The sequence below is a fragment of the Lepidochelys kempii genome, chromosome 1 (assembly GCF_965140265.1).
Source record: "Lepidochelys kempii isolate rLepKem1 chromosome 1, rLepKem1.hap2, whole genome shotgun sequence".
Lineage (NCBI taxonomy): Eukaryota > Metazoa > Chordata > Testudines > Cheloniidae > Lepidochelys > Lepidochelys kempii.
In genome coordinates, this window is record NC_133256.1 from 216,572,142 (window position 1) to 216,590,073 (window position 17,932).

At 47.7% G+C, this 17,932-nt stretch overlaps 1 protein-coding gene and 1 long non-coding RNA gene across 2 annotated transcripts; one reads left to right on the plus strand and one right to left on the minus strand.

Moving 5' to 3' along the window:
* Window positions 1–3,562: 3,562 nt before the first annotated feature.
* On the plus strand, window positions 3,563–5,137 carry LOC140899009 (uncharacterized). Its single transcript, XR_012155180.1, has 2 exons — window positions 3,563–4,051; window positions 4,639–5,137. It is a non-coding gene; the product is annotated as an uncharacterized lncRNA (long non-coding RNA).
* Window positions 5,138–9,880: 4,743 nt separating this feature from the next.
* On the minus strand, window positions 9,881–17,251 carry LOC140898991 (C->U-editing enzyme APOBEC-1-like). Its single transcript, XM_073313697.1, has 5 exons — window positions 17,197–17,251; window positions 15,255–15,282; window positions 14,553–14,953; window positions 13,410–13,531; window positions 9,881–10,509 (listed from the first exon to the last, which is right to left on the minus strand). Exons 1-5 carry the CDS (start codon window positions 17,216–17,218, stop codon window positions 10,399–10,401), a joined length of 684 nt encoding a protein of 227 aa, XP_073169798.1. The 5' UTR covers window positions 17,219–17,251; the 3' UTR covers window positions 9,881–10,398.
* Between the last annotated feature and the right edge of the window lie 681 nt (window positions 17,252–17,932).

A 17,932-nucleotide genomic window follows, 5' to 3' on the forward strand; every position in this document is an offset into this window, starting at 1 on the left:
TGGCCCAAAACCCTCCCGCACCCACCTTGCCTTCAGCATTACCCTTGGTGTGGCAATCCTTAGAGCCTGTATGGATTGACCAGTGGCCCCTCCCTCTAGAGAAGCTGAAAGCGCTTCAGTCGCTTGTGCAGCAACATTTGCAAGCACAGCGCTTGGAACGCTCCACTAGTCCCTGGAACACCCCGGTGTTCGTTATTAAGAAAAAATCGGGTGCATGGCGGCTGTTACATGATCTAAGGGAAATAAATAAACGCATCCAACCCATGGGCCCCTTACAATTTGGCTTACCGAACCCAAATTTAATTCCTCAAACCGATCAGCTTTGTGTGTTAGATTTAAAGGATTGTTTTTTCACCATCCCCCTTTGCCCACAAGATCGCGAAAAATTCGCGTTTACAGTGCCACAATATAATAATGAGCAACCCTCTCATAGGTATCAATGGAAAGTCTTGCCCCAGGGAATGCAAAATAGTCCGACCTTGTGTCAGCTCTTTGTGGATCGGGCCCTCGCCCCTTTTCGTGCCCGGTACCCCACACTAAAGGTCTACCATTATATGGATGACATTTTGCTTAGTGGTCCCCAGGTCACGGCAGAACAGCTTGAATCTTTGTCCCAGATTCTCAGCCAAAATGGCCTATTAGTGGCACCAGAAAAAATCCAATGCTCTTATCCCTACCACTACCTCAGGCATAAGGTTTTACAAACCTATGCTGCCCCTGTTCGCCCAGAATTGGTTCTACCTCAACCCCTAACCCTTGTTAAATTACAACAGATTTGGGGTCATTTAAATTGGATTCGACCCTACTTCCGTCTCCCCACATCAATGCTGCAGCCGTTGTTCGAGCTCCTACGTGGAGCTCAGGCACCAGGCGCAGTTATTGCCATCACTGAGGAGCACATTGCCTGCATTCAACAGCTCAATGCAGTGTTGAGTCAGCAGTTTGTGGATAGACTCACCTAGGTCCGTCCCCTGGGGTTGGTTCTCCTCGCCACCCCTCATACGCCCACTGCAGCTCTGTTTGTACCTCGTACGGACACAGCCATCTCTATCATAGAGTGGATATATTTGTCATCCACTCCTCCTCGGAACATTTATCCTTATTTAGAAGCCTTATCCGATCTTGTTTGTAAAGCCCGCCACCATGCAGTACAACTCACGGGCACTGATTTAGTTGCCACTGTGTTCCCCTTGTCCCGTAGTGAATTTGATTTCTTGTGCCACACCTCTTTGGTCTGGCAGGTTGCACTTTGTGATTATGTGGGAGAGATCTCTTATAATCCCTCAAAAGATCCCCGATTGGTAATTACCCAACAGGTGCCCCTAATCGTACATCGTTTTAGCCACTCTCAACCCATTGTTTCAGCTGTCACTCTTTTTACTGATGGCTCTCCACGTCGAGGTGTGGTCACCTATCAATTAGGTGACCCCCCTCGTTGGCATTCTCGTTTTACGCTGCCTCAGCGTTCCACGCAGCGCTCAGAACTAGCTGCTGTTGTTTTGGCCTTTCAACTTTTTGCTGATTGTCCCTTTAATTTGATTGTGGACACCCATTATGCTTATCAGGTAATTGATCATTTACCCCTAGCCCTCATTACCCCTCAGGTCGATGCAGACCTCCTTCGCCTGTTTTTGTCCTTACAGTCCTCATCACCACTGTAGCTCACGAAAGCTCATGCTCAAATAAATTGCTTAGTCTCTAAGGTGCCACAAGTACTCCTTTTCTCATCACCACTCGTAATTTCCCTTATTTTGTTGCTCATATTCGCAGTCATACCCCTCTGTCTGGGCTACTCACTGAGGGCAATGCGCGCGCTGATCGCGCGTTACGTGGTGAGGTAAATTCCCTTTTTTCTGACCCCATTGAAAGCCATGCCTTTTTTCATCAGTCTGCCTCTGTTTTGGCCCGGCAGTTTTACATTCCTGCTGATCATGCACGTTCTATTGTTCGTTCCTGCCGCCACTGTGCCCCTGCTGCCCCCACCTTTTCTTATGCCGTTAACCCCAGAGGTACCGCAGCGAATCAGCTGTGGCAAATGGATGTCACTCACGTGCCACAATTTCGCCCCTATTCGTTTTTACATGTTTCCATTGATACCTATTCAGGATTCCTCTGGGCGACCCCACAGCGTGGGGAAGCCACTCCCAAAGTTATTCACCATTTGCTAGCCTGTTTTGCTGTTATGGGTCGCTCGAGCCAGATAAAAACAGATAATGCCCCAGCCTATTGCTCCACAGCCCTTTCCACCTTTTGTGCCCAATGGGACGTCCGTCTCACACACGGGATCCCTTATAATTCCACGGGCCAAGCCATTGTTGAACGTGCAAATTGCACGCTAAAAACCTTACTTGACAAACAATTAAAACAAGGGGAGCTGCGTCTCCGAACCTTAGGAGACATTCAGCAACAATTGCATATCCTTTTGTTCACTTTAAATAATTTAACACTGAACGCAGATCAGCAGACCCCCATGGATCGGCATTTTCATAAATCCGAGGTACTGGAAAGACCACGTGTCTATTACCGTCAGCTGCCCGATCCGCAATGGCTGGGCCCAGTACCTGTAATCACTTGGGGTCGGGGATATGCTGCTGTGTCTCTCCCTGCAGGACCGTTGTGGGTTCCGGCCCGGTGTGTGCGACCGGCACTGAAGCAGCATGGCGTGGCTCCAGGGACTATCGAACCCCAAACCGGAGTTTCAGCTGACCCTGGAGGAGAGCGCAGTGCCTCCCGGGTCGACAACGATGGGACGGAAACAGAAGAGGCGTAGCGTCCCAAGCCAGCCCATGACATGGGGAGCAGTAAAAGCATTGGTCGCCGCGGCTCAACGACGACTGGCAGCAAACCAACAGCCAGAGACTCCTGAGACTTTGTTTGTGGCAATTCTCGCCCAAATTACTGCTAATTCTGTATTGATTGTATGCCTTTTGTGCCTGCTATTTTCTGTAGGGGTTGGCTTGGAAGTGCTTTCTCCGTTACGGGCCCGAATGACGTATAACCTATGGGAAAGATTGGCTTCAATAGCAAATGTTACCCACTTTTACTTATCTGATTCTGTAGCAGCCGGAGAATTGTTAGGTACATGCTTTATTCTAGTATGTCATCACCCTGAGCCCTGGTCTACACTAGGACTTTAGGTCGAATTTAGCAGCGTTAAATCGATGTAAACCTGCACCCGTCCACACAATGAAGCCCTTTATTTCGACTTAAAGAGCTCTTAAAATCGATTTCCTTACTCCACCCCTGACAAGTGGATTAGCGCTTAAATCGACGTTGCCGGCTCGAATTTGGGGCACTGTGGACACAATTCGATGGTATTGGCCTCCGGGAGCTATCCCAGAGTGCTCCATTATGACCGCTCTGGACAGCACTCTCAACTCAGATGCACTGGCCAGGTAGACAGGAAAAGAACCTCGAACTTTTGAATCTCATTTCCTGTTTGGCCAGCGTGGCAAGCTGCAGGTGACCATGCAGAGCTCATCAGCACAGGTGACCATGATGGAGTCCCAGAATCGCAAAAGAGCTCCAGCATGGACTGAACGGGAGGTACGGGATCTGATCGCTGTTTGGGGAGAGGAATCCGTGCTATCAGAACTCCGTTCCAGTTTTCAAAATGCCAAAACCTTTGTCAAAATCTCCCAGGGCATGAAGGACAGAGGCCATAACAGGGACCCGAAGCAGTGCCGCGTGAAACTGAAGGAGCTGAGGCAAGCCTACCAGAAAACCAGAGAGGTGAACAGCCGCTCTGGGTCAGAGCCCCAAACATGCCGCTTCTATGATGAGCTGCATGCCATTTTAGGGGGTTCAGCCACCACTACCCCAGCCGTGTTGTTTGACTCCTTCAATGGAGATGGAGGCAATACGGAAGCAGGTTTTGGGGACGAAGAAGATGATGATGAGGAGGAGGTTGTAGATAGCTCACAGCAAGCAAGCGGAGAAACCGGTTTTCCCGACAGCCAGGAACTGTTTCTCACCCTAGACCTGGAGCCAGTACCCCCCGAACCCACCCAAGGCTGACTCCTGGACCCGGCAGGCGGAGAAGGGACCTCTGGTGAGTGTACCTTTTAAAATACTATACATGGTTTAAAAGCAAGCATGTGAAAGGATTACTTTGCCCTGGCATTTGCGGTTCTCCTAGATGTAGTCCTAAAGCCTTTGCAAAAGGTTTCTGGGGAGGGCAGCCTTATTGCGTCCTTCATGGTAGGACACTTTACCACTCCAGGCCAGTAACACGTACTCGGGAATCATTGTAGAACAAAGCATTGCAGTGTATGTTTGCTGGCATTCAAACAACATCCGTTCTTTATCTCTCTGTGTTATCCTCAGGAGAGTGAGATCTAATTCATGGTCACCTGGTTGAAATAGAGTGCTTTTCTTCAGGGGACACTCAGAGGAGCCCATTCCTGCAGGGCTGTTTGCCTGTGGCTAAACAGAAATGTTCCCCGCTGTTAGCCACAGGGAGGGGGGAAGGTTGAGGGGGTAGTCACGCGGTGGGAGGAGGCAAAATGCGACCTTGTAACGAAAGCACATGTGCTATGTATGTAATGTTAACAGCAAGGTTTACCCTGAAAGAGTGTAGCCACTGTTTTATAAAATGTGTCTTTTTAAATACCGCTGTCCCTTTTTTTTCTCCACCAGCTGCATGTGTTTCAATGATCACAGGATCTTCTCCTTCCCAGAGGCTAGTGAAGCTTAGAAAGAAAAAAAAACGCACTCGCGATGAAATGTTCTCCGAGCTCATGCTGTCCTCCCACACTGACAGAGCACAGACGAATGCGTGGAGGCAAATAATGTCAGAGTGCAGGAAAGCACAAAATGACCGGGAGGAGAGGTGGCGGGCTGAAGAGAGTAAGTGGCGGGCTGAAGAGAGTAAGTGGCGGGCTGAAGACAGGGCTGAAGCTCAAATGTGGTGGCAGCGTGATGAGAGGAGGCAGGATTCAATGCTGAGGCTGCTGCAGGACCAAACCAGTATGCTCCAGTGTATGGTTGAGCTGCAGCAAAGGCAGCTGGAGCACAGACTGCCACTGCAGCCCCTCTGTAACCAACCGCCCTCCTCCCCAAGTTCCATAGCCTCCACACCCAGACGCCCAAGAACGCGGTGGGGGGGCCTCCGGCCAACCAGCCACTCCACCACAGAGGATTGCCCAAAAAAAAGAAGGCTGTCATTCAATAAATGTTAAAGTTGTAAACTTTTAAAGTGCTGTGCTTAAAGTGCTGTGTGGCATTTTCCTTCCCTCCTCCACCACCCCTCCTGGGCTACCTTGGTAGTCATCCCCCTATTTGTGTGATGACTGAATAAAGAATGCATGAATGTGAAGCAACAATGACTTTATTGCCTCTGCAAGCGGTGATTGAAGGGAGGAGGGGCGGGTGGTTAGCTTACAGGGAAGTAGAGTGAACCAAGGGGCGGGGGGTTTCATCAAGGAGAAACAAACAGAACTTTCACACCGTAGCCTGGCCAGTCATGAAACTGGTTTTCAAAGCTTCTCTGATGCGTACCGCGCCCTCCTGTGCTCTTCTAACCGCCCTGGTGTCTGGCTGCGCATAACCAGCAGCCAGGCGATTTGCCTCAACCTCCCACCCCGCCATAAACGTCTCCCCCTTACTCTCACAGATATTGTGGAGCACACAGCAAGCAGTAATAACAGTGGGAATATTGGTTTCGCTGAGGTCTAAGCGAGTCAGTAAACTGCGCCAGCGCGCCTTTAAACGTCCAAATGCACATTCTACCACCATTCTGCACTTGCTCAGCCTGTAGTTGAACAGCTCCTGACTACTGTCCAGGCTGCCTGTGTACGGCTTCATGAGCCATGGCATTAAGGGGTAGGCTGGGTCCCCAAGGATACATATAGGCATTTCAACATCCCCAACAGTTATTTTCTGGTCTGGGAATAAAGTCCCTTCCTGCAGCTTTTGAAACAGACCAGAGTTCCTGAAGATGCGAGCATCATGCACCTTTCCCGGCCATCCCACGTTGATGTTGGTGAAACATCCCTTGTGATCCACCAGAGCTTGCCGCACTATCGAAAAGTACCCCTTGCGGTTTATGTACTCGGCGGCTTGGTGCTCCGGTGCCAAGATAGGGATATGGGTTCCGTCTATGGCCCCACCACAGTTAGGGAATCCCATTGCAGCAAAGCCATCCACTATGACCTGCACATTTCCCAGGGTCACTACCTTTGATATCAGCAGATCTTTGATTGCGTGGGCTACTTGCATCACAGCAGCCCCCACAGTAGATTTGCCCACTCCAAATTGATTCCCAACTGACCGGTAGCTGTTTGGCGTTGCAAGCTTCCACAGGGCTATCGCCACTCGCTTCTCAACTGTGAGGGCTGCTCTCATCTTGGTATTCATGCGCCTCAGGGCAGGGGAAAGCAAGTCACAAAGTTCCATGAAAGTGCCCTTACGCATGCGAAAGTTTCGCAGCCACTGGGAATCGTCCCAGACCTGCAACACTATGCGGTCCCACCAGTCTGTGCTTGTTTCCCGAGCCCAGAATCGGCATTCCACAGCATGAACCTGCCCCATTAGCACCATGATGCATGCATTGTCAGGGCCCATGCTTTCAGAGAAATCTGTGTCCATGTCCTGATCACTCACGTGACTGCGCTGACGTCGTCTCCTCGCCCGGTATCGCTTTGCCAGGTTCTGGTGCTGCATATACTGCTGGATAATGCGTGTGGTGTTTAATGTGCTCCTAATTGCCAAAGTGAGCTGAGCGGCCTCCATGCTTGCCTTGGTATGGCGTCCGCACAGAAAAAAGGCGCGGAACGATTGTCTGCCGTTGCTCTGACGGAGGGAGGGGCGACTGACGACATGGCTTACAGGGTTGGCTTCAGGGAGCTAAAATCAACAAAGGGTGTGCCTGTACATCAAGGAGTATTTCAGGCAGGACTTCACGGAGGGTTCCAATAAGAAATGGTGCACCTAAGTTATCGTTCTTATTGGAACAAGGAGGTTAGCCTGGCCTCTGATTGATACATGGCTAGATTTACCTCGCTGCACCTTCTCTGTGAGTGACTGCAGTGTGACCTAGAGGAATGAGTCCCCTAGACAGGGGAGGAGGCAAATGAGTACAAAACAAATCTGGTCTATTTCTTGTTTTGACCCACTCCATCTATCTTTTACATCTTTGGCTGGCAGCAGATGGTGCAGAAGGACTGCATGCCATCCACATCTCATGGCTGCTCAGCAGAAGATGGTACAGTACGACTGCTAGCCATCCTCATCTCTTGCCTGCCTGGCAGAAGATGGTACAATACGACTGCTAGCAATCCTCATCTCTTGCCTGCCTGGCAGAAGATGGTACAGTACAACTGCTAGCAGTCCGTATCGCCTGCCCGCTCACCATAAGACGGTTCAATAGGACTGACTGCAGGACTAAAGAGAATGACCTGGTCAAGTCACTCCAAATTTAGTCCCTGCGCCCATGTCTGCCCAGGCGTTCCCAGCCGACGAGGCCAGGAGCACCTCGGACATGACAATGAAGGCTACCAGTCGTACTGTACCATCTGCTGCCACAAGGCAAGGGGTTGCTGCTACTGTGTAGCAATGCCGTACCGCATCTGCCAGCACCCAGGAGACATAGGGTGACGGTTACCTGAGCGGGCTCCATGCTTGCAGTGGTATGGCGTCTGCACAGGTAACTCAGGAAAAAAGGCGCGAAATGATTGTCTGCCCTTGCTTTCACGGAGGGAGGGAGGGAACGGGGCCCTGACGATATGTACCCAGAACCACCCGCGACAATGTTTTAGCCCCATCAGGCATTGGGATCTCAACCCAGAATTCCAATGGGCAGCGGAGACTGCGGGAACTGTGGGATAGCTACCCACAGTGCAACGCTCCGGAAGTCGACTCTAGCCTCGGTACTGTGGAAGCGCTCCGCCAAGTTAATGCACTTAATGCACTTAGAGCATTTTCTGTGGGGACACACACACTCGAATATATAAAACCGATTTCTAAAAAACCGACTTCTATAAATTCGACCTTATTCCGTAGTGTAGACATACCCTGAGGAAATAGGGAATGAGACGATGCTCGCTGCTTACGCGAATCTATCTTCCCAGTACTCTGGCATGGCTAATTGGGGCCCGGCCAACTATACTTTGCCTCACACGGCCATATCCCTCCACACACTGTATCCGGCCGGGGCCAACAATGTCACCTGTGCACATGTGGTTAACTGCACTAGTACAAAGGTGCCCTTGGGCTGTCGGCAAATATCTCAACCCTTTTTAAATTGTTCCCACGTTGTGAATGTTTCGTACAATTATGGCCATATCATCCTACCATCAGGGTGGTTTTTTACCTGCGGCTCACACACCTTTAGTTATATTCCCGCAAATTTAAGCGATGGCACCCTTTGCTGCCTCAGTAGAATGACACTCATTCTACCTTTTGCCGGCCAAAAGCGCAGTAAAAGAGGTGTACCCCTTTCAGAAGACTGTGTTGCAGATGTCGATCTTTTCAGCCGCACTGAGTATAGCGCCTTAGCGGCCTCTATTATTGGAGTCCCGGGCTTGCCACTTATACAGCCAGAACTTTGAATACCCTGGCGTGTTTTGCGGCAAAGGCAATTAATACAACATCCCAGGCGATTGCCCTACTTAACACAGAGCAACACGAATTAAGGGATGCAATTTTAGATAACAGAGCAGCCATTGATTTTCTACTCTTGAAACACCATCTAGGCTGTTCCACGTTTCGGCATATGTGTTGTTTTAATTTAACTGATAATAGTCGCTCCATAGAAACTAGACTGGCTGAATTGGCCAATCTTACGGCACACATACGCCAAGATTTGGGATTTGAGGGCTTTTGGAATTGGCTTACAGGTTGGCTGCCCTCTCTAGGATGGCTGCGACAATTTTTTGGTTATGCTGTGTTTGTAATTGTTGGGCTTATATTTTGCTGCTGCTGTATACAATGTATTCCCTCTTTGCTAAGGCTTTGTAGAGACCCGCCCTGGCAGGCTCCCTGAGTTATGTCCTTGTCTGTCCGGGAGTTAAATAGCTTGCAAAAGCAAATTGATGGCTACCATGAGATGGCCGAGCACAAATAACAAAAAAAGGGGGGATGAAGGGTTCATGTAGCGTTCATGCACCTAGGAACAGTCAGGGCACACCCTGACTATTGTGTAGGAGCGATGCACACATTGCTCTATCCAAGGACATGGACCTTGGGAACATGGACCATTGGGAAGTCAATTAAAGGACATCAACCGTGGGAAGCTTCCTTGGCCTGGGCTCAAGGCCTGAGAACAAAGATTATAGTAGATAGAGGCTGGTAAATAAGAATATTAATCAAAGTCATATTATTTCCTTTGTTGATGCCTTTTGTGGTCGGAGTATGTAATGCGCAGGGAGGAGAGAAATAAAAGAGAGGTGGAAAAGCTGACAGGGGCAATCCTGTCAGCAGACCAGCCTGCTTGCTTGCCTAAAGCCGTGTCCTGTCTTGTATTGAACCGCCACAGCCTAGGTTTACAATAGCAGGGAAAATTCTCTGCAAAGATTTGCTGTCCTTGCCCAGTGCTGTGTCTTCTCTGTATAAATGCATGTTAAAGTCTGCATTTATGTGATGTGTGTGGGATGAGAGCAGCCTTCTATGATCTTGCAAAGAAAGGCAATATAGGGAGTATGAGGACCAGGTGAGGGCCTAGAGGAAAATTATGGGCTTGAAAAGCTAAAGTTTGGAATGTCAGTTCATTTTAAGAGTGATCACCAGACTCTTCCTCCTCCCACTTAATGAACTCTTAGAACAGTTTGTGATGTCATACATTAGACCATTCTTATATTAGCACCGACAAGGGTTTATTAAGCAGTGCCACATGAATTACGTTTTGAAAATGAACAGACAAACAAACAAAAGCAGTGCTTCCTTAGATTATATATATTTTATTCAAATGTTATGTTGACAAAAGACAGAGAAAGTAAAACCTAGAAATCTATTAAGAAAAAAACTATTCAGAAAAATAATCCTGGAGAATAAATCCTCTCTAAGGTCTTTATATATGTTATTGAATAATGAATTCATTCCTTATAAACTGCTTACACAAAGCAAACCGTATAGCGTTATGTTTATTTGGTGAAACAGCATTGGCTGCAGAATAAGCAAGATACTCTTGTGTTAACTGTGATGGAATAAACCTGTACACTGAGTCACAGGTGTTAACATGACCCAGTCCCTGTACAGCATTAAACATGTAAACATGATTCACTTTTCAAAAGGCTACAAGCTGAACCAATGGGAAGGAAATGGCTATGAGTAACTAAATCAAATGGAAATGATTAAACATTCTAGTGTCCTATCAACATCCCTCCCCAATGATGGCCTGGTTCAATAAACTCATGGCTTCCAGAGACTGGTTGGCTGCCCAGGCTAGGATACTGGCGGCTATCAGGGATTGGCTGATGTGAGTGCTCTTTTCTGTTCCTCATCTTCTACACATAGGCTGAAAATTGGAGTCTGGTTCTCATCTGTTGAAATCTCTAAGCAAGAGGGAATGTTCTGGTGAGAAAAGCAACAGCTGAAGTTAATTTCTTTTCGGGAGGTTGGCAGCTTAACCTTTGCACTCTAGACTCACTCTGGGATTTAATGGACAGGGGAGGAACTCCCTATAACTGCAATCACCTATAATATTCATTGCTTCAAATCTCATTCAGAACCAGGGCAAATTACAAACGGGTTCCCAAGCATGCTTAATGGTCACAGGGACTCATCATTAGATCTGGTTGGGAGTATTCCAACTAAACGGTTATTCATCAGAAAATGCTGATTCGTCAGATCCAAAATGTCTTGTGGAAATATATCGGTTGTGAAGAAACTTTTGCTGGGAACATCTCTCAGGTCCACTATGGCGGAGGGGGGGGGGAGGGGAGGGGAGAAAAGGAGAGGGAAAGAGAGAGAGCGAGCGACCCCACCTCAAAATAGCCATTCCCCTGGGATATGTGAGACTCAGGTTCAAGTTTCTGCTATGTCTCAATCAGGACCAGAGATTTGAACCTGGGGCCTAGACTACATCGAAAACTGTGAAAAATTTCATAACATGCGTGATGTACTCAGGTCAACCTATCCCCCACTGTAGATGCAGCGCAGTGGGTTAACCAACTCTCTTGTTGCCATAGCTACTTCCTCTTGAGGGAGTGGATTTACCACAGCAACAGAAACCCTTCTTCCGTCACCATAGTGTCTATGCTACAGAGCTACAGCGACGTATTTGCAGTACCGCCGCTGCATCGCTTGTAGTGTAGACATAGCCTGGGTGTCCCAGAGGAGTGTGTGAGTGCCCTACACACCGGGCTGGTGGCTACTCTCGGGAGGGTGCTCTCACTCACTCTCTTCCACCTCCTTGTGGTTTTCACACAAAAACTGAAAAGGTCTCGGGTTTGTTCCAATGCAGACTGAAAACACATCTTGGAATTTCCCATGGGACGGAAATATCATTTACTGGCCAGCTCTTCCCTTCACGCCCTGACTGCGTGTTACAGATCACCCTGCGACACGGGTGATTTGGAAATGGGGGAGATTTCAGGGGAGTTCAATGAAACATTCAGTGGCCCCATTACTGGGAGGGAATATATAAACCCCATCCAGATGTTGGCAAGGAAAGGGGTTAACCAGCTCTGGGTGGGGGGATGGAAGGCCTGACAACAGTTTTGCAAGTGTCAATGGGCTCTGAGAGAAGGATGTGCAGTGTAGAGTTGGAAGCTGTGTCTGCAAGGGAGGGTCAGGAAGAAGGGTCTCTAGATCGAGGACGGGATGAAAGGGGAGAGAAGAACTGGGGGGGTTCTCTGTCTGGAACTTGTCTAGCCATGCTCTAGAACTCGCTTTGTACTTGGGCTGAGGAAAAACCCTGTTGTTTTTGTCCCTGAAAGGGACAGGACACTGTTTACATGTATGCTGTTTTGCAGTAAAGCAAACCACAGAGGTGTTTAAACTCCACCAAGGTGTGAAGACCCATTTTTCTCCTCCAACCAACCAGCTCTTTGATCTCCTCAGGTGCTGAGAGTTTTCCAACACATTTTTAGTGTCCCCATGAGCTCATGTGGTAGTCACCGTGTGTTACAGCTCAGCTCTTGGAATCACTGAGCTTTCCAAGGAGGTCAAGGAACTGTCCCGCTCAGACACTGGGTTCTGCACAGTGGCGGATTACCGCACAAGCCAATGGGGCCTGTGCCCAGAAGCCCCGGCCAATTTGGGGGCCCCCACAGGCACACTGGAACTCTGGTTCCACCCCCTGATGCTCCTTCCCTCCCTGCTTTTCTTCTCCCTGAGCCCCTGCCCTTGGCCAGGCCAGAAGACGGAGCATGAGGTAGGGAGTCCCCCATGCGGAGGTAGGCAAGCTGCTCACCAGAGTCCCTCTCCCTTCCCCCTGCTGCGTCCCTGCGCAGAGCTGGCTGAAGCTCCTGTCCTCTGCCCCTCATGTTGCTGGCTCAAACCTCTCCCTCACCCCATACGGAGCTGGCCCAAGCCACTCATCTAAGCCCCCTCCTCCCCTGTGCATGGCTGGCCTGAGCCCTGCCACACACCCCGACCCCTCCTTTGGCAAAACTGGGCATTTGTCCTGTTTGCTCTTGCCAGCTGATGATCAATTGACAAGAGCAAATGGGACAAATGCCCAGTTTTGCCAAAAAAGTCATGATGTCCAGGGCCAAAAGGGGATGTATGGTTACCCTAGGCCAGGGGTTCCCAAACTTTTTCAGTCACCCCCCCTTTACCCAGTCTGTGTCCCCCTGGGAGCTGGGGCCAGGAACAGAGCCAGAGAAGCGTGCAGGAGCCTGGGTCGAGGTAGAACCAGGGGCTGCAGTTGGGATCGGGGCTGAAGGCACAGCTGGGGCCACAGCTAGGAGCAGAGCCATGGCTGGGAGCAGAGCAATAGCTGGGGCCGGAGGCAGGGCTGCGGAGGGCTAGAGTGGACCTGGGGGCACAGCAGGGCTGGGTGGTGCTCCCTGCCCACCCCCTTTGGGGCTGACCCTAGGCCCCACCACATCTCCCCAAGTGTTCCTGTGTGTCCCCCTTACGGGACCACTGCCTTAAGCTGTGGTAAGAGCCTCCCAGGGAGCCTGGGCAGCTGTGTGGAGTCCTGGGCCTGCCACCTGTCCTGGGCAGGTGGGGGTGTGCCTGAGAGCAGCCCACAGCCCATGTCCCTGCGCTCCTCAAGGTACACCACCCAGGACAGGTGGAGGGTCTGGGGCTCCCCACAGCAGTCCAGGTTCCCATGGCAGCTCTTACCAGGGCCCAACTTCTGGCCAGGCCACGGGGCAGGGCCTTGAGGGAAGGGGAGGAGCAGGGCATGGGGCCCTATGGTGTCGGGGAGGGCCCCAATAAATCTTAATCCTCCTCTGGTTCTGCATGTGACTATGGATCATTTCTGCATGCAATTTCCTAATCCCTAAAGTTCTACTGACCTGAAGGATGGACTGGAGTTCGAGAGAATATAGCATTATCCATGGAGCGAAGTGCCTGGGCCAATAATCATATTCATCCTTGTCCTCATCATTGACAAATGTTCTCCAACAGTAGCTATAAACTGAGAAAATGGAGCAAATCAGTCATGTGCTGAAGGAGGTATCAGTGGACTCAGTATACACAAAGGTCAGTCAATCTCAAGGGAGCAAGACTAATCTGAGCCATGCAGAATGCTTCTGCTAGACAGGACCAGCTGAGGAGACTACAGCATTTGGGCCTCATGTTCTCCTGGCCTTGTCCATCTTTCTGTCCAGGGAAGGTCGCATTAAACCAGCCTTGCAACATTTCATTCACTTATTCACCTGGGACAAATCATTTATGTATTGAGGGGAGAGTAAAATATCATCTATTTCTTCTTGATTAGTAGCAGCAGGAGGATACTCTCCATGCGTGAGCTGATTTTACTCTGGGGGTAGATTAGAAAAAAGCTGCAAAGACATCCCCTTTACATTTAAATACAATACTGTGTTCTCAAATGAAAGTGAAAGATGGGAGATGGACTGCGCCGGGAAGGAGGCTGGTGTTCTCTGTTTATTCCCTGACTAGAACCCTAGAGACAGTGGCAGTATCATACCAGCTTCACCCACACACACGGCTCACCAGTGTGCCTCAGCTCTGAGTTCCCACCCCTAGCAGGAAAAGGGGCCTTGATTCTTCATGGCTCATTTATGCCTCAGCCTCTCTGCTGGGACAAAGGGATCAGCAAGTGCCAGCAGGGATGGAGATTTTAGTGATTTTTATCTGTACTGCTAGGAACTGGACTGCAAACACCAGCACATTTCACATAGGTCAAAAAATGGCTGTCAGCTACTGCATTTCAGTCACTGACACTCAGGGGAAGGTTTGAAACCAGAGACCTAAAGGACAAAAGCTCTGTATCCCACTGCACTATCCCCCAAGACTTGGGGCCAGGCTGGAACCACAGACCTAGAAGGGAAAAGATTCCATAATCCATTCTACAACTTCCATGGAGTCATCCATGGCCACTGACCAGGGCTGAATTGGAACCAGAGACCTAGAAGAAAAATGCCCCATGTCCCATTTCTATCCCATCTAGTCCACATAACTCCATGAGTCATTACCTGGGAGGTCCATGACTTGGATGGATACTCCAATGTTCATCAGGCTCCGTAGACCCTGACGATTGTTTTCCTCTTTGTGCCAATAGATCCGTGCTACATAAATAACTAGATTCACATTAGGCTGTTCCTTCAGGAAATCCCTGATTTGCTTGCAGCAATCCCCACAGGGACTCCAGGACATGTACCAGGTGATGGAGTAGTGGACAGAAGGATGAGATCTTTGCTCCTGAAAGACATCTTCTATAAAGTGGATTTCAGCATGCTCCATGCGAGTGCTATGGCAACATCTCTGCCAGAGCCTTTTGCTAGTGCTCCACTTGATTTCGTAGAGCATGTATTGCACCCTTCGAAGGACACTTGGGTCATAACTGTCTATAAATGTCTCCTGGAGTATCTTCCCCCTGAAACATGAGAGAGATTCCAAAGAGTAATTGACTGCAGCTTTATCGCTAAGAGCTTGCCAGTCACCGAAAGTTAAAAATGAGAGGGATGGGAAGGAGGCACAGATAAATGGAAAGGGAACTCCCAGAAGGATAGAGGGAGACTTAGAGATAGTGATGGGAGAAAAGAAAGAGAGTGGGGAAGATGGAGAGTTAAATCTAGTATCACACTGAAGAGAGGGGAATGAGATCTGAACCTTCCCAGCTCCCACGTTCTCTGTAAATCTTGTGGAGGATGTGGGTATGGAGTTTTCATTCTCACCCATCTGTGATGCCTCTGCATACATGATCTGTGGGAAAGAGAATAGAGTCACCTGGTGCACTGAGAGAAACATAGGGGAAGACAGAGAAAGGGAGGCCTCTCAATGCATCCTCCCTGGGACCATGTGGCCTACAATTGTTCCTTCTCAATGGACAATTCCTATTCAGTACTGCTGAATATTGAAGAAGTTCCTTGCTAATGTGCAGTATCCTGAGGATAGTGAAGGTGATAAGTGATCATCCTGGTCCCAAATATGGCCATTAATTTTACCATGTGCACATGAGGGAGAATGCCCATTACTTGTTAAGTAACAGTGAAATAAATAAATAAAATAAAAATAATCATATTAATAAGTAATAATAAATATCTAGGACATTTTCAAAAGCTCATTAAAATCAATCAGACTCAGGCTCTCAATTCTATGTATAACTGTAAGAGCCTACCAATGTCCAAAGAACTGTTCTTTCATTTATTTTTATTTTATTTTACTTTAAATGTGGATTTTCTGATTAATATTTTAAAATAAACTTAATAATCATTATTAATTTAAATTTTTAATTTGATATTTCCCAGGAGATATAGTTATGTTATTTCTGTTTTGGTAAAAAATAACAGTCCCTTGTTATTTTCTTTAGGAACCTTGGAAAACAAAACTAGAGAAATATGGCTCAAGACCATTGAGAACAAACTTTTTAAAATGTAGGACACATTTAAAATTTTCATTACAACCTATGTGCCAGGACTTAATAACAAATCCCCATGTCTTTGAAATTCCTAGATCAGCGCTTTTTTCTGCCACCATTTTCATGCCACAATCATTTTCAGCTCAAACCTGAAAGCTAAGATAGTGGCACGCAGGGAAGTTCAAGACATGCACAAACACATACTCAACTACAGCCTGGACCAAAGTCTATTGAAATCAGTGAAAAGACTCCCCTTGACTTCCATGGAATGTGGTTCAATCCAGTGTTTAATTTGTAATGAATGAGATGCTGGGGCTCAGCCAGGTGTAGCGTCACACAAAGAAACCCTCCTGTTTTGCTGCTAGTTGCAGTTTCCATCAGGCAAACATGACCTTCTTGGCTACTTCTCAGGACTTGCTACCGCCTGGTCCAGGGGTTGCGAATTAGGAGGGATGGGGTTTTGTGGTCGAAAACATCCACAATTTTCTCCCTATCATTACACCGGCAAGCCCCAGCACAAATTAAGCACTGGCTGGGTGGCCAGAGAGCAGCGGTTGATGGCCAGGAGTCCAGAGGTGCCAGGGCTATGAACTGCCATGTCTAGAGGTGCCAGGGCCAAGCCCCAGTACAAATTAGGCACTGGTTCAGTCCCATAAAGAACACATATGCATATATTATACACATACGTATACTACGTAGTTACACTGAGGTAAGTTTTCAAATACAGACAAGCCTATACAGACACACACAAACACATATTCATAGACACACAGAAAAATCTGAACTGTTTATAGAAAGAGGGGGCCAATGGGATGTACTAATAAAAACCAAATCTTTGTTATAACTTTGATAAAACCAGGATATGTTTCCACTACAACACAGTACAATCTACCACAGCTTTAGCTCACCATTTGTCTTTGTAAGAAGTATTCTTTTAGTACTTATGTAAGAAAATCATTTTACTGTCAGTGATTTTGTTTATCTTTGCTAAGTTAGAAACTAAAAACACATTTTAGATGTAAAACAGAGATAGACAGCTCCAACTTGTTTACCATCTATGTATATCTCATATACATAGAGCCATAATAGCCACACAGATAGGCATACATATAGACGCCCATAGAGCTGCACATACATATATTCACCCATAAATTGATATAGACATTTGCACACGTAAATGCACTAAAATACTGTATACACACACACACGTATACTTGCAAACACATACACACACATATACACTAATCCTGCACCTTTACCTCTGTTCCAACCGGCAGCCATGGCTTTCTCTCACTACAGCCTCTGAGACTGTTTGTTTTACTGGTGCATTTTCTCCCTTTCAGTTTCTATTCCTCAGAACAGAAACCTAAGAACATTTTGAGACTCCCTGACAAGCTGAGAGACATGGATTGTGCGGAAGCAAGTTGTACATAGCCATTGAGGTTAGGCTCAGCTCTGTGAAGTTAGGCTCACAGTATTTCGTAGAGGCTAGACCTCAATACCGATGCAAAATAAATAAATAAATAAATAAATAAAAACATTTTATAAATAAAATTATTATAATGTATTCTTATATTTGGTCATTACAGATTTGCCTGCATGTTTATTCAATTTAAAGAACTACTTATAAGTAATGACAGGTTTCAGAGTAGCAGCCGTGTTAGTCTGTATTCGCAAAAAGAAAAGGAGGACTTGTGGCACCTTAGAGACTAACCAATTTATTTGAGCATAAGCTTTCGTGAGCTACAGCTCACTTCATCGGATGCATCTCACGAAAGCTTATGCTCAAATAAATTGGTTAGTCGCTAAGGTGCCACAAGTACTCCTTTTCTTTTTACTTATTAGATATACATGGGGCTTGGAGAATAATAGCTTCCGTATTGATGTTTTAGTTGCTTGTTTTATTAAATGAAATATTCTGGCTAATGAAAGAAACCTAGGAAATTTGTGCTTTCTGTCGGTAAGACACAGGCATGAAAAGCTGGAAGGGAACGT